The following is a 13,928-nucleotide window of genomic DNA, read 5'->3' as shown; positions in this document are numbered from 1 at the left end:
GCAGGCCTGGTATGAGGCACCAGCACCGAACCGTTCTGTGGGTCTGTGCAGGAAGGGCTGACTGTCCCTGGGGATGGAGGTGCTGCTGGCACACAGGTTGTGGGGTCACCTTGGCAGGAGCTGCTGGGTGCTGCTGTGCCTACACTGGGTGCTGCTGTACCCGGACTGGGTGTTGTAGCCCCTGGGTGCTGCTGCACATGCCGGCAGCTGTGCCCAAGGGATGCGGTGCCCAAGGGATGCGGTGCCCAAGGGATGCGGTGCCCAAGGGATGTGGTGCCCAAGGGATGCGGTGCCCAAGGGATGCAGTGCCCAGTGGCTGTGGCTGCACACCTGGCCCTCTCACACACACAGTCAGTACCTGGCAGGTGCTACTGAACATCCTGGGTGCTGAATGTTCGTGGTGGATGCTCCAAACATGTCCAGGTGCTGCTGGGATCCCTGTGCCCTGCAGCTCCCCTTCCCAGCCCTCGCAGCCCTGCACCAACCCCCACAAACCACAGAAACACCCATGAGCTCCCAGTAGATACTGAGAGCATGGGAAGGGACTTACATGGGAATCACATCCCCACTACAGCACCCATGGGTGCTGGTTACCTAAACCAAAGGGACCCTCCCCTGCCCATCACCCTTGAAACATGTGGCTGAGTTTTCCCAAATGCAGGTGTCTGTCTGGAATTGAAGCATCATCATCATCGTCCCCCTGAGGTCCTTCTGCATCCTCCCCCATGCCTGGGGACAGATTCCTCTCGCTCGCTGGCTCTGCCCGTGGCAATTCCCGTGAAGTGGCGGTGGCTGGGACCCTTCTGCTGCAATCCTGCCTCCTCTCCTGCCTGCTCTGCTCTCCTCTCCTCTCCTGCCTGCTCTGCTGCCCGCACAGGGCCCGGAGCCAGCACAGGTTGGGGTGCACGCACAGGGCACATCTCTGCGGATGAGGGACCGGGGCTCGCCCAAACCAGTCCCGCTCTCCGCGTTCGAGCTCGCACCGTAACCAACTCGTGTGAACTCGCCCTGCGGAAGAAGCAGCAGCCGATGGGAAGAGCCCTCTCCTGGCCCTGGATCCGCCACTGCAGCCTCTTACAACTCATCACCACCCCGTCATTAATTAACGGTTCTTGAAGCATCTGTCCCTGCTCCAGCATCGCTCTCCGGAGGGGAAAACAAATTTGGAGACGCCGCGGGAGGACCGGGCTCTCCCTGCCCCCTTCATCCTCCCCACGTGCCCTGCTGCAAGGCAGGGGAACTGTCACTGCACAGGGGACACTGCCCCACCTCTGTCCCCCTGTGCTGATGTGGCATCTGTCACCACTGTATTCTTTCATGGGGATCAGACCTGGTGAGGCAAAAGGGGTCCATGGGATGCCCACCCACCCTTCTTCCCCCCCTGCTTATCCCAAGTACAGCCTGTTCCTCCTGTCCCAGGAGAGGGACCTCCTGCTTTCCACGTCCTGCAGAACTGCCAGGATTCCAAACCAGGAGCATTTCTGCCCACTCCAGACTTTACAGGAGTGTGACCTTGAGAGAGGGGTCCCCAATCCCTAAAACTGCTCCCAGCATCCTGCAAAACAGCCAAGGTTTCAACCCAGGAGCGCTTCTACCAAGCCCCAGTTCCCAGATTTTGCAGGAAGGTGACTACCAAGGACAGGGCCCCTCTGCTATGAAGACAGGGTGGGAGAGCTTGGGGTGTTCAGCCTGGAGAGGAAAAGTCTCCAGGGAGACATCAGAGCCCCTTCCAGTGCCTAAAAAGAGATGGAGATGGACTTTGGACAAGGGATGGAGTGACAGGACAAGGGGGAATGGCTTCCCACTGCCAGAGGGCAGGGTTAGATGGGATATTGGGAAAAATATTCCATTTAATATCCTTCCCTGTCAGGGTGGGGAGGCCCTGGCACAGGTTGCCCAGAGAAGCTGTGGCTGCCCCACCCCTGGAAGTGTCCAAGGCCAGGTTGGACAGGGCTTGGAGCAACCTGGGCTGGTGGAAATTGTCCCTGCCCAGGGCAGGAGGGTTTAATGAGATGAGCTTTAAGGTCCCTCCCCACCCAAACATTCTATGAGCCCATGATGCGCAGCAGTGGCACAACTGCCCTCCCCTCTCAGGCGCAGGGACAGAGCCCACGGACACAGGACCAGGAGCCAGTGGTACAGGAGATCACTTTATTGAATCCAATGGTGTTAGACAGACGACCGAGAAGAGACATGCCAGTTGGTGCGGGCAGCGTGGGCAGCAGGAGCTGACTTGGTGCAGGGCTGGATTTGTTTCTGTCTTTTCGGAATATCCTCAAGCCTTTTCCTGGCTTCCTTTTATGCTTCTTTGAAAACCTCTTTGAAGTAAAAACAACTGATCGTGGAAAGAGTCCAGATGGTGTTTGTTTGTTCCCTATGATTGTTCCCGCAGCTATGTACAACGTGGGGCTGGGTCTCAACATCAGGTATAAAATGGAGCGAGTTTACAAACGTGGAGGGTGCAAGGAAAAAAGCAAAGACAGACAGGCGAGAGCAGTAGAAATCTGGACCAAAATCTTAAAGAGAAATTTAAAAAGTGCTATAAAACCCCTCGGCAGGAATACCATGCAGTTAAGAAACACAAAACCCAGTCAATTACACAGATCATCTAAACCAGGAATTTGTCCATTTCATCTTTTATTTAATTAAAAAAAGGTTGTTTGTGTTTAATAGAAAAAAGCTAAAATTGTAAGGTTCAGGCCACCGGGCAGCAGCAGCTCGAGGGGGCAGGAGGGTGAGGTGTCGGTGTCACCCACCTCCAGCCCCTCAGAGGAGCTCCCAGGGGCCACGGGCACCTTTGGGGGCAGCAGGCACCTTTGGGGACAACAGGCACCTTTGGGGGTGACCAGCTCCTTTGGGGGTGACAGGCACCACTGGGGGCAGCAGGCACCACCTTTGGGGACAGTGGGCACCCTTGGGGGGTGACAAGGGTGATGAACACCCTTGGAGGTGGCAGGGGATGAGATAGTGCAATCCTTGGACAATTCCCTGGGGACAGAGGGGGCTCAGCCCACAGCCAGGGGATGGTCCCCAGACAGCTGCCAGGCTGGGGGACACGAGGTGCTTGGTGTAAGCCAGGAGGAATCCATCAGGACCTGGTTCCCCCAGCCCATGCCCATCCCAGGGCCCACCTGCTTCCCTTTCCTCCGAGATTCCTCCTGGATCACACTCCCACGTGCCACTCACCAACTGCCCAGGCTGAGGTGACAGGATCAGGGGTAGCTCTGTCCTGGGGAGGGACAGGGCAAACCTGCAGGACACGAGGGGGGACAACAAGTAGCTGTGGGCAGGACAGTTTGGTCAACGTTTTGGTGGCTCCTTGGGGGTGTCAGAAAAGAAAGCAGGCCCAGGCAAGGCTGCCCCTCCTCCCACAGGACTCCTCAGGGCACCTGGGCACGAGGCAGCCCCCAAAGGTGCACGGTGTCCTTCCCACCCTGGGCACCGGAGCCCCGAGGAGGGCGCGAGGGGCTGGAGGGGACAGACAGGTCCCCACCGCCGGCCTCGAGCGGCTGCTGAGCCAGTGTCTTGTACAATCAGAAAAGAAGTCAGCACAGCACAGTCATCACAGAGTACAAAAAAAAAACCCAAAACCAGGGACGAGGCGCAGGGCCGGGCCCCCCCAACCCACGCGGGGCGTTCCACGACGGATCTATGTACAGCGAGTCCTCGGCCGACGGCGGCAACACAAGAGAAGGCGAACAGAAAGCCCTAACGCCCAAGCCAGCGTGGGGAGGGGACCTCGGGAGATCCCTGCGGGAAGGGGCCGGGCTGGCCGGCCGCGGGGGCAGCGGGAGGCTGTCGGACGGACGGAGGAGTGAGCACCTTGGGGCGGTGAGGCGGAAAGCACCGGCTGAGAGCACCAAGGGCAGAGGCGGCGGCGGCCTCGGGCGGCACCGCGGGACATGCCCGTTCCAGAGGGGGGTGAGGCGTCCCTGAAGGCCCCACCAGCCGAGGCACAGGGGGCTGAGGCTGCCCAGTCCCCAGCCTGGCAGGGTTTGGAGACTGGGTAGGCTTGGTAGACCTGGCCCTGGGGTCACCTTTCCCCAGATGTCTCTCCAGGGCCCTGGTTGACTGTGGGGGCTGAGCTGGAGGGAAGGATCAGGCCCCCATAGGCCAGGTGGGCACAAGAGGGGGGTGTTGATCCGCAGGGCACCCCACAGCATGGCTGGGGACAAGCCAGCAGGAGGTGCTGCAGGCAGCAGCCCCAGCTTGGTGAGTGCCAGCACCCCTGTCCCATCCCAGCCAAGCTGGCTTTGGGGACAACCAGAGGACACTGGAGCTGGAGCAGGCTGTGACAGCACTAACCCAAGCCCCACGTGCCCCCTTCCCACATGGCTGGGGATTAAGGCACCACAGCAGCACCAGGGCTGACCCACTCCATGCAGGAGCCTGGCCTGTGACAGCACTGGGTAAGGCCAGAGGGACACATGGCAGTCCCAGGTGTCCCCAGAGCACCAACTTGGGGCACAGCAGGACCCTGCCAGGCTGCAGGAGGGCACAGGGCTGGGAGAAGCAGGCAGCATAGGCAGCAACCCTAGGCTCATCATCAATCCACATCCCCAGGCCTGGTAGCACTGAGGGGATGGGAGGCAGGTTGTGCCCCCCAGCACCAAGGGGACAGGGATGGCATCTGGCTGCCCAGGGATGGGGTAGCAGAAGCCTCCCCCTGCCCTGGTACCTCAGGGAGGAGATGCCCCATGGCACCCCAGCCTGGCAGAAACCCTGTCTCTCTGCCCTGTGCTTTTGGGGAGGGGGGAGTGGCCCGGTGAGGGATGCTCTGGGAGCACCCCACTGCCACCAGCGTCCACATCCCACCTCAGCCAAGCTGTTTGGCCCCAGGAGGCAGGTTCAGGGACTGGAGATCATCCAGTGAGCACCAGTTTTGTAACAGAGGTGGTTTGAGTGGTGAAACCAACAGCTGCAAAAGAAACCCAAGGGGAAGGGCGCTGCTGCCAGGGAAGCGGAGGGCACCAGGCCACGGGCTCCAGGCCAGGAGAGCAAAGAACCAGAACAAAAAAAGGGACCAAAGCAAAGTCTGGACTCGGCCAAAGGAAAAGGGGAAGGGGGAAACAAAATAAAATAACCGAAGCGGGGTTTATTGGGCCGTCCTGGACGTGGGGGCTGCCGTGCGGGTGAAAGGGGGAACGCACAGGCAGGAGTTCCCGCAGCAGCAGCTCCCTCGGCTTTGCCCGGTGGGTGCAGAGGGAGCCAGAGCCCCTCAGGCCTGCACTCTCATCCTGCAGCCACACGCTCCTCCTGTGCCCCCCACCCCAGCTCCGCCCAGGCGGCTCCCGCGGGGTCCCTGCCCCACGCAGGGGCCTTCCTGCGGCTCCCAGGAGCAGGGGCACGGCCGCAGAGGTCGCCCTGGTCCCAAAGCCCAAGAGTTTATAATAGAGACAGAAAAAAAAACCCAAGAAGAGAAACCAGGATTCTCCTACCCCCAGAGTCGGGAGGGGAGATGGCACCTCGTGCTCTCCCTGTGGATGAGCCGAGTTTCCCCACGCTCCGCCAGGACACGCCGGAGCCCTGCTCCTCTCCGCTCGCTCGCCAGCCCCGCGCTCCTACATGCCAAAGGGAAAGAAGAGCAGCCCAGCAGGAGCGGTGGCTGGCAGCTCCCCTCTGCCTGGGCTGGCATGTCCGGGCCTCACAGAGTCGACTGCAGGTCGGGGTCCACCATGGTCTCACGGTCTGGAGACTCGATGTAGTTGGCGGCTTCCTGGAGCTTGAGCAGCATGGCCATCTGTGGGAGCAGGAGTGTGGCATGAGCCCGAAGGGGATGGGAGGCCCATGAGTGGCTAGGGAGGCCACTTAACCCTCCTTGACAAACTACCCATGCTGGGAAGCTCCTTAAAGGGTAAAGCAAATCTCAGGATGCTGCAAAATCCCTCCCCTGCACCAGGATCCCGGCTGGGATGCTCAAGGCTCAGTGTGCCACAGCATCATCACCTGCAGCAGCCAGTCAGCCAGCAGCCTCTCTGGGTGACATGCCAGGACATACATGAGCACACGTGTGCCCCTGTGTGGGTCTGCACAGGGACACAATGCCTTGTGGAGTGTCACGCCATGCCCATTCACTGGCACATCACCACGTGCCCTGGTGTGCAGCCCACCTGCCAGTACCGCCACCCTGCACCCACTGCTCCTCCCGGGAGTGCAAAGCGCCTCTGCATCCACAGACATTTTACACTGAAATTAGGTGGGAAATCAAAGCTCCACCCTGCTCTGCCCCCTCCACCAGCCCCTCCCAGCCCACCCACAGTGCCCGGCCTACCAGTGGGTCTGAGTCCAGGGAGCTGGGCGTCGTGTCCTTGACACCGCGCTCCTCGGGGGGGGACACAGCGCTGTGGGGCCCGATGGTGGGTGGGGGCAGGTGGTACAGCTTCGACTGGTCCTGCTGCGCTGACGGCCAGGGCAGGGTGTCCCGCACCCACTCCACGGGGTCCTCCCAGGCCGCCTTCTGCCCGTGGACCTGTGGCAGGGAGCAAGTGGTAGATGACTCCTCAGCACATGGTAGAGCCAGTGTGTGGCACCCTGAGCCCCCCAGGACAGTGCTATGTCCCACAGCAGCCACACGGCATGGACTGACAGAGATGTCACCTGCACCCACGGTCCCAGTACCTCCCCTTTCCCCACCGTGGCTGCACCAGCACAGCCCTGCACTGGTTTGTGTTTCCATGTGCCAGCAGCACTGGGTACCTTGAGCCCATCTTTCGCCCCCTCCTGCAGGTAAGGGATGATGGAGTTGTTCCACAGGTCGATGAACCAGGTCCGGAAATCCTCAATTCCAATGGGGCAGGACAGAAAGAAGCAGGGACCTGCAGGGGGAAGGCAGACAGTGGAAATGAGAGCTGGGTCTCCCTGCTCCTGGCAGTCACTGGCCCCATGGCTCACAGCACCAAGGTGGGCACACCTGGTTGGCAGGGTGCCCTGGGAGCAGTGTCTGGGCAGCATCCACCTGGCACAGTGGGCAGATATCTCCCAGGCAAGGAATGGGGTTGCCATGTTCAATCTATCCCTAAAAGCATGGTGAGGCATGGGGGATCCGCCCAGGAAAACAGAGTTCCTCCATGCTCCTTGGCTCCCAGGGTAGTGGGAGGACAGGCAGCCTTGGCTAACACCCCAGGGACATCTCCCACAGGAACAAAGGCCACCCAGGGAAGAGCAGTGCTTGCATGCATCACCCCCAGCTGTGTTTGTGTGGCACTGGGGGACACAGGGAGCCTGTCAGACCCCTGAGCTCCTCTGGGAGGGATTGGCCCCAGTCCCTGGGGGCTCCCCACAGCGCAGGGCAAAGGAGGGAGATGAGGCAAGGTCGTACCAATGAGGAAGTCAGATGTGCTGTGTTTCTCCAGGAAGGTGTGCAAGTGGTACCAGAGCTTGGGCACCCAGTCCAGCACCCGCAGCAGCTCCTCCTTATTGGCGTTGATGTCTGTGTCTGACTCCAGCAGCTTCCGCCGCAGGTAGCGCACCAGGAAGCCGTTGGCTGGCTCCACATTGTTGGAGAAGGTCAGCATCCTAGGGGAAGGACTCAGGTGGTCAGGGCTGGCTCTCCATGCAAGCTGCCCTACTCCCCAGCACCCTCAGGGGATGTCCTCACACCCTCAACCTTGCATGTGCCCGAGGCTGGGGATTCAGGGCCTGCTGGGGTGGCAGGGACAGGCCTGGGGCTCAGTCCTCATAACGGCCCCCAGTCAGAGGATGTGACCCCAGAACTGCCCAGTGGTGAGTGATGGCTTCTGTCCTCCACAACTCCACAGGGGTTGGTCACCAGGGATATACAATTCCCACCTGAAGCTGAGATGGAGGCCGTGGTTGGGGGTCATCTTCACAGGCTGGTTGGTGGTCCCGATGATGTACGGGCTGAGTGAGTGATAGACAAGACCCATGAGAAAAAGCCCCCGTGTCACCCCTGCCCACGGCAGAGCTGATCTGGACGCAGCAGACACGTGCAGTCTCATCCCCACAGCCCAGGGATGTCACCAGGAGCACGTGTGTGCCTGGGGGGCTGCGCTGGAAGGGCGCAGGGGGCTCTCACCATTTGTGGTACTTGCAGGTGAGCGCGCCGTTGACCAGCTCGCTGATGGAGCCCGCCTCGCTGAGGTCATCCAGGAGGATCACCAGCGGCACGTCCGCCGTGCCCGTCTCCCGGTCGATCTGGTTGGCCAGGTTGGACAGGTACAGCTGCAGGTCCTGCAACACACAGGGCCGGGTGTCAGGTGTGGGGCCACGGCAGGATGGCCGCAGGGAGCGCGGCAGCGGCGCCAGCAGGGACGCAGCTGCCCTCACCTTGCAGGACTGCTGGTGCATGTTGAAGGTGCTGACGATGCCCTCGGTGACGTCCCGACCCGAGCGCTCCACCAGGTACTCAGCCAGGCGGTTGGTCAGGTAGGTCTTGCCGGTGCCACTGGGCCCCGAGAGGATGAGGCGGCGGTGCTTCAGCAGGAGGCTGATGTAGTGCTGCATCATGGGCTTGGGGATGAGTGTCTCGAACACCAGGCTGTCCACGCACTTCTCCTTCAAGCCTGCAGGCAGAGGAGGGATGAGGGTCCTGCTCACACGCCGTGACACCGCGAGCGAGCACGGACATGGCACAGCAACAGAGCCCCTCTGCCACACTGACCTTTGAGTGTGACCACGATGCTGGTCAGGCCCCGGCGGCACAGCGGCAGCTCCGGTGGCTCTGTGTCCAGCACCCGCTTGATGTGGCTGATGCTGTAACCGTAGACAGACTCGGTGCTGAGCCCCAGCGTGGATGCAGGATCCATCTTGGTGATGTAATCCTACGTGGAGAAGGACAGAGCTGTCAGTGCACCTGAGAGCTGTCAGAGAGCAGCTCCAAGAGAGCTGAGAACACCAGACATGGTGGAGCAGTACCAAAGGATGGCTTCCAAGACGGCTCTTCATGCTCCTACCTTGAAGACCTGGCAGACAGCCTCATCCAGCATCTTCCAGTCCACCTTCCCGCTCACCTTGGTCCAGCCCAGGAAAAACTCCTGCTGCTTGAGGTCCTAGGAGCCAAGGCAGAGGTGTGCAGCATTGGAGCACCATGTCCAACTCCTGAGAGGGCCCCTGGCCAGAGCCACGACATAGGGACAGGTCAGGGTCCCCACAGAGCCCACACTTACCCCCTTGATGATGTGCTGGGGCGGCATGCGCACCACAATCCGCAGCGTCAGCTCGTCCTTCTGGGCGCCAGCGCTGACAGCGTCCATTGGGGACACGTCTGGGGACAGAGCAGTGAGGCTGTGCCGGCAGGGAGGGCCCAGCCACCGAGCGTGGCCATTGCCCAGCCAGAGCCAGATCCTGCTGCGGCCACTGGTGGCATCGGCAGCACAACAGATCCCCTGCTCGCTCCAGGTGAGCAGCAGCACATTCCCACCTCACACACCTCCCTGTCCCAGCCCTTCCCTGTCTGCCAGCAGCTCTGTCACACCTGCATCCCCCGGGCTGGGGCTGAAGGCATGACCAAGGGTGAGACCCAGGGAGCGCCGCGGTGAAGAGGAGGCCGATGTGCTCGTGATGTGGCTGGGAACAGAGCCTGGCACTGCCGAGGGCCCCGGGGCCACCTTGAGACGGTCGTTCTCGGCCTTCAGGAGATCCACCTCCAGCTGTGAGAGAAGCAGGTAGGGCACAGGGTGAGGAGCTGGATGCCAGCAGCACCCTGGGGGGGCACAGGGACTGTGGGCACCCAGGCACTGAGAGCAGCCGGGCTCCTGGCAGGGCTCCTCACCTGCATGTTGTGCATGGTCTCCCGCAGCTGCTCCAGCTGGTGGGCCGAGTTGAGGGCTTCCAGGCGGATGTCTGTCAGCTTCATCTCCTTCTCCCACAGCTCTGACCGCAGCTCAGACACCTCCTTCTTCTCTGGCTCGCCCTCGTTGTGGGCCTGGAAGAGCCTGGGCCAAGGGAGACACCATGTCTTGCACACACCCAGGGCAGGAGCCTGCGGCCCCCACGACTGGCCCTCTCTGGCCCCACATACTCAGCTGTGTCGATGCCCACAGAGGAGGAGGTGGAGGATTTGATGGAGGGCGAGGCAGTCTCTGTGGAGCCATGCTGCAGCTTGGGGGAGGAGGGGGCTGAGGAGTCAGGCGTGGCGATCTCCTCGATGTCCGAGTAGGATGAGGCTGATTTGGGGCCCTTTTTGATACTGAAAGCCTTGTTGAAGGAGCTGCGTAGCTACAGGAGAGGAAAATATTCTTGTCAGAGACAGCCTGACAGTCAAGCCTCAAAAGCAGAGACCTGGCCTGGTTCTGCCCCATCTGCCCAGAGCCCACAGACAGTCTGAGCTGGGACCAGTGCCACCACACCCACCACCGAGGCAGCACTGTGCCCCACCACCATGCTGGGCTCCAGCCCAACCCTACTCTGCTGGCACAGCAGAAGGAGGGGTGCACAGCCCTTTGGGGAACACTCATCCCAGCCTGGATGGCACCAGAGACCCAAAGAGCGAGACCCACATCCACACACAACATCTCCCGACCCTGCTCCCCACCAGCACCTACACCAGCAGCCCAGCTCATCGAACAGGCTGATCCATGCTCACATTCACCCCACCACAGTCATCCCAGCAAGCAGTGTTTAAGGGGGACGTCCCTCGCTCCAGCCACTGCAGATTTGGGTCCTGCCCCACACCTCCCTCTGCACCAGGGGCCCTGCAGGAAGCGCAGAGGGGCTGCCAGCCCCCTGGGGCGGATCCCAGGGTCCCAGCTGGGCATGCAGCATGCACACAGCACACACAGAGCACAGGGTGGGTGAGCAGTGGCCTGAGGCCAGGGAGGACAACGGGCACTGCACAGGGACCAAACTGGATCTGGGTTCCATCAGCCTGTGGAAGAGCAGTAGGACAGGCACTCCAAGCTCACACTGTGAGCGCCAGGGCCTGCTCTGAGGGGAGGTGGGAGGAAGAAGGGATGGACAGCACACAGGATCCATCCCAACCCCCACAGGCACCTGGCAGGGTGCTCTGGGGTGACCCAAAAATCAAAATTGTTGCATTTCTGTGTAAAAAAAAGTGGGTATCCAGCTCTGCTGATGGTGGGAGCAGGGGAGCACTGGGACCCACATGGGTACTGGCAGGGACAGAGGCACTCAGGGCCATCTCAGGCAGCCCTGGAGATGCAGAGATGGGCAAGTGCCCCAAATCAGTGCCCCCAGTGCCACAGACAGGGCTACAGGGAGATGACCATTCCAAAATATCCAGTTACAGAGAGTCAGGAGAGTGCCTGCCTTCCCTGGGCAAGAAGGGGATTGTCCCCATCCAGGGGACAGGTCCCATCCTGCTGCCTCCAGGCAGTTCAAACCCTTCTCATGGGTGGGTGCCTGTTTGGCCTTAGCAACCAAGGAAGCAGCCAAGGTGGGCACAACCCGGCTGGGGATCCAGGATGGCCTGTGCTGGGGTTAGTGCCAGTGGGATGGATGGGATGGGGAGTGTATGAGCACCATCCCACGAAATGGAGCGGGGGCCCTGGCCGGGCACAGCGTGTGGTGGAGGGGACGGCGTGGGACTTACCTCGTACACCTGGAAAAAAAGGGTTGAGGTCAGCATAGGGGGAGAGAAACAAAACAAAGCAAGACTTAATCACACATCCAGCTCGGAGCTGCTTGGTGCAGGGAAGGGGCTGCCTGGCTGAAGTGTCCAGCCCCCCACACTGCCAGAGCCTGCAGGCAGGAGGGTGACAGGGGGAAAACACAAGGAAGTAGGCATGCAGAGCCAGGGCCAGTGGGGCAGGAGAAGTCCCAGCCAATGTGTCCATGGTGGCTGCACATTGCTCATCACTGCTGTCCCCAGGGGACAGAGGAGACCAACACCGTGAAGCCAAGGTAGACTGAGAGCAGCTGGTTTGTGGGGCTGACCCCAAGCAGACCCTGCCAGTGACTCCCCAAGCCCTGCACCTCCTGCCAAACGCCCCATCCAACCCACCCAGCTCTTCTTCTTCTTCTTCTTGGCGTCGGCGTCCTTGCTGCTGCCGATGCTGGAGTGGCTGGTGATGCTGTTGAGACTGGAGATGCTGTCGGAGGAGTTCTGCCGCTTGATGCGCAGCTCTGGGGTCAGTCAGGGAAGCAGAAGAGATTGGGAAAGAGGGATCAGCCACCTGCAACCGCCCCAGTACCAGAGCATCCTGCACTCCCCTCCCTGCACCCCATCCCTCCTCCCATACAACACCTTCTGAGCTCTCCTCATAACTATGATGTGTGGGTCAGACACCACATGGGCACTGCCTCAAAGCCCAGAGAGATGCCCAGAGCATCCATCATCCTGCTGCTGCTCTAGTCAACCTCCCTGCCAGCACCTTGCACTCACACTGGGCTTTTGGGGCTTGAAACAGCATTAATGGGAACAAAGCTAAGATCAGCAGCCAAAACTGGTTGTCAGCAAAAGGCCTGGCAAGGACATATCCTGGGGAGGATGACCACCCCATTCTCCTACACACAAGCACCAAGACCTGCTGTGGTGACAGCTCTGGCTGTCCAACCCTGGCTTCAGATCCTCAGGGGTCTCATGTGTGAAAGAACTGCTGCTACCAGGTGAGCCCCCACGAGCGAGCATGCCCTGGGGCCCTGCACCAGCCCCAGCAGGAGCAGCCCTGCTCAGGAAGGGCTGCATCCCTGTGGAGGGGAGCTGCAGCATCATGCCTTACCTTTGGGGGTGACATCAGTGCCATTCAGGGCACCCTGGATCACAGCTTGGGCCTCTGAGTTCTTCTTCTTCAGGAAGTCAATGGTCTCTCGCAGGTCCAGCAGCTCCGTGTCCTGGGGGAGCAGAGCCGGGAGCCATGGAGTGCATCCCAAAGGTGCAGGGCCCACCCCAAGAGCACTCTTGGGACAGACATATCTGCAGCATCACCCAAGTCCAGCACCCCCACCCCATGAGCCCCACCAGTGCCCGCTCAGCACCCCGACAGCACCCACCTTCTCCTCGGCGGTTTCGGCCAGGTGCCGCAGGCGGGATGTCATGCTCACCAGGCTCTGCTCAAAGGCCGCGACCAGGTTGGCCTGGGAGAGGTGGAAAAACGCGGAAAAACCCACGTTTGGATCAACACCCACGGCTGGGTCTGCGCCCACTGCCAGGTGTGGGACGCAAGAGGCTGAAGGGGTAAATTGGGCTCCCAGGGGCACATCCAGCACAAGCCCTGTGCCCTGCAGGGACGGAGCGGTGTGGCCTGCAGAGGCTCCCGTGGGGACTCACGTTAGCAGACAGCTGGGACGTCAGCGTGGCCACCTTCTCCTGCGACGACTCCAGCTCACGGCGCAGCTTCCGGATTTGCTGTGGGGAGAGAGCGGAGGGATGAGAGGGGCTGGGTGCTTGTCCTTGCCAGGGTCAAGAGCAGGCATGAGCAGAGGGCGCGGGCTCACCTCAGACTGCATCTTCTCCTCAGCCTGGCAGCGTGAGAGCAGAGAGAGACAGACAGACAGACAGAGGCAGGCAGTCAGGGGGACAGCGAGGCATGGACAGGCTCAGCACCAGGCAGAGACATGCACAGAGCCCCCCCCCGATCCCACCCACACCCCCAGCCATGCACAAAGCAGCGCAGCACGGAGGCAGCTCTTACGGAGGAGTAGGTGGAGGATGCGCTGGAGGCCAGGGACAGCACCGATCCGTGAACTGCAACAGAGCAAAATCCAGGGTGTCAGGGTGCCTCGGACAGTGGCACCCCAGGGGCTGCAGGTCAAGGCACAGCAGGGCGCAGGGGACAGGGCTCTCAGTGGTGGGGGGCTCTGAGAGGCCTGGGGGAGGCACAGGGTGGGATGGCAGCTGCTCAGCACTGTCCGTTTCTTGCTGCATGGCTGTTGAACTCCCTGGGCAGGGAACACCCTCCACTCTTCTCTCTGGTTGATCTCAGGGGCTCTGCCACCCTCCCTGGCTGCTTGGGTTCCCTCCTCCCCAGTGCCACAGCACCCTAGGGCCAACCCAGGGACACTGGAAATCC

At 61.2% G+C, this 13,928-nt stretch overlaps 1 protein-coding gene across 3 annotated transcripts in view; it reads right to left on the bottom strand.

Annotated features, from left to right (window-relative positions):
* Positions 1-2,137: 2,137 nt before the first annotated feature.
* Positions 2,138-13,928, bottom strand: part of NAV1 (neuron navigator 1) — a 58,672-nt gene continuing 46,881 nt past the window's right edge. The window contains exons 13-32 of one of the 3 annotated variants that reach the window (XR_007630218.1): positions 13,551-13,603; positions 13,354-13,377; positions 13,187-13,264; positions 12,910-12,993; positions 12,639-12,750; positions 11,921-12,042; positions 9,980-10,176; positions 9,731-9,893; positions 9,434-9,608; positions 9,126-9,223; positions 8,913-9,008; positions 8,621-8,780; positions 8,287-8,522; positions 8,036-8,190; positions 7,789-7,860; positions 7,319-7,515; positions 6,697-6,815; positions 6,272-6,469; positions 2,913-5,740; positions 2,138-2,833 (exon numbers count right to left, since the gene is read on the bottom strand). Coding sequence is in view for 2 of the 3 variants with exons in the window: in XM_050327098.1 (XP_050183055.1) it covers positions 5,645-5,740; positions 6,272-6,469; positions 6,697-6,815; positions 7,319-7,515; positions 7,789-7,860; positions 8,036-8,190; positions 8,287-8,522; positions 8,621-8,780; positions 8,913-9,008; positions 9,126-9,223; positions 9,434-9,608; positions 9,731-9,893; positions 9,980-10,176; positions 11,921-12,042; positions 12,639-12,750; positions 12,910-12,993; positions 13,187-13,264; positions 13,354-13,377; positions 13,551-13,603 (2,435 nt within the window). In the remaining variant the exon portion in view is untranslated. Of the gene's footprint in view, positions 5,741-6,271; positions 6,470-6,696; positions 6,816-7,318; positions 7,516-7,788; positions 7,861-8,035; positions 8,191-8,286; positions 8,523-8,620; positions 8,781-8,912; positions 9,009-9,125; positions 9,224-9,433; positions 9,609-9,730; positions 9,894-9,979; positions 10,177-11,920; positions 12,043-12,638; positions 12,751-12,909; positions 12,994-13,186; positions 13,265-13,353; positions 13,378-13,550; positions 13,604-13,928 lie in introns of all 3 variants that reach the window. The other 2 variants (XM_050327098.1, XM_050327099.1) reach the window with 2 other exon arrangements.

The sequence above is a fragment of the Myiozetetes cayanensis genome, unplaced genomic scaffold (genome assembly GCF_022539395.1).
Source record: "Myiozetetes cayanensis isolate MyiCay16 unplaced genomic scaffold, myiCay2020 scf32, whole genome shotgun sequence".
Lineage (NCBI taxonomy): Eukaryota > Metazoa > Chordata > Aves > Passeriformes > Tyrannidae > Myiozetetes > Myiozetetes cayanensis.
The sequence above is the reverse complement of the archived record's forward strand: the minus strand, read 5'-3'. Positions and strand labels throughout refer to the sequence as shown.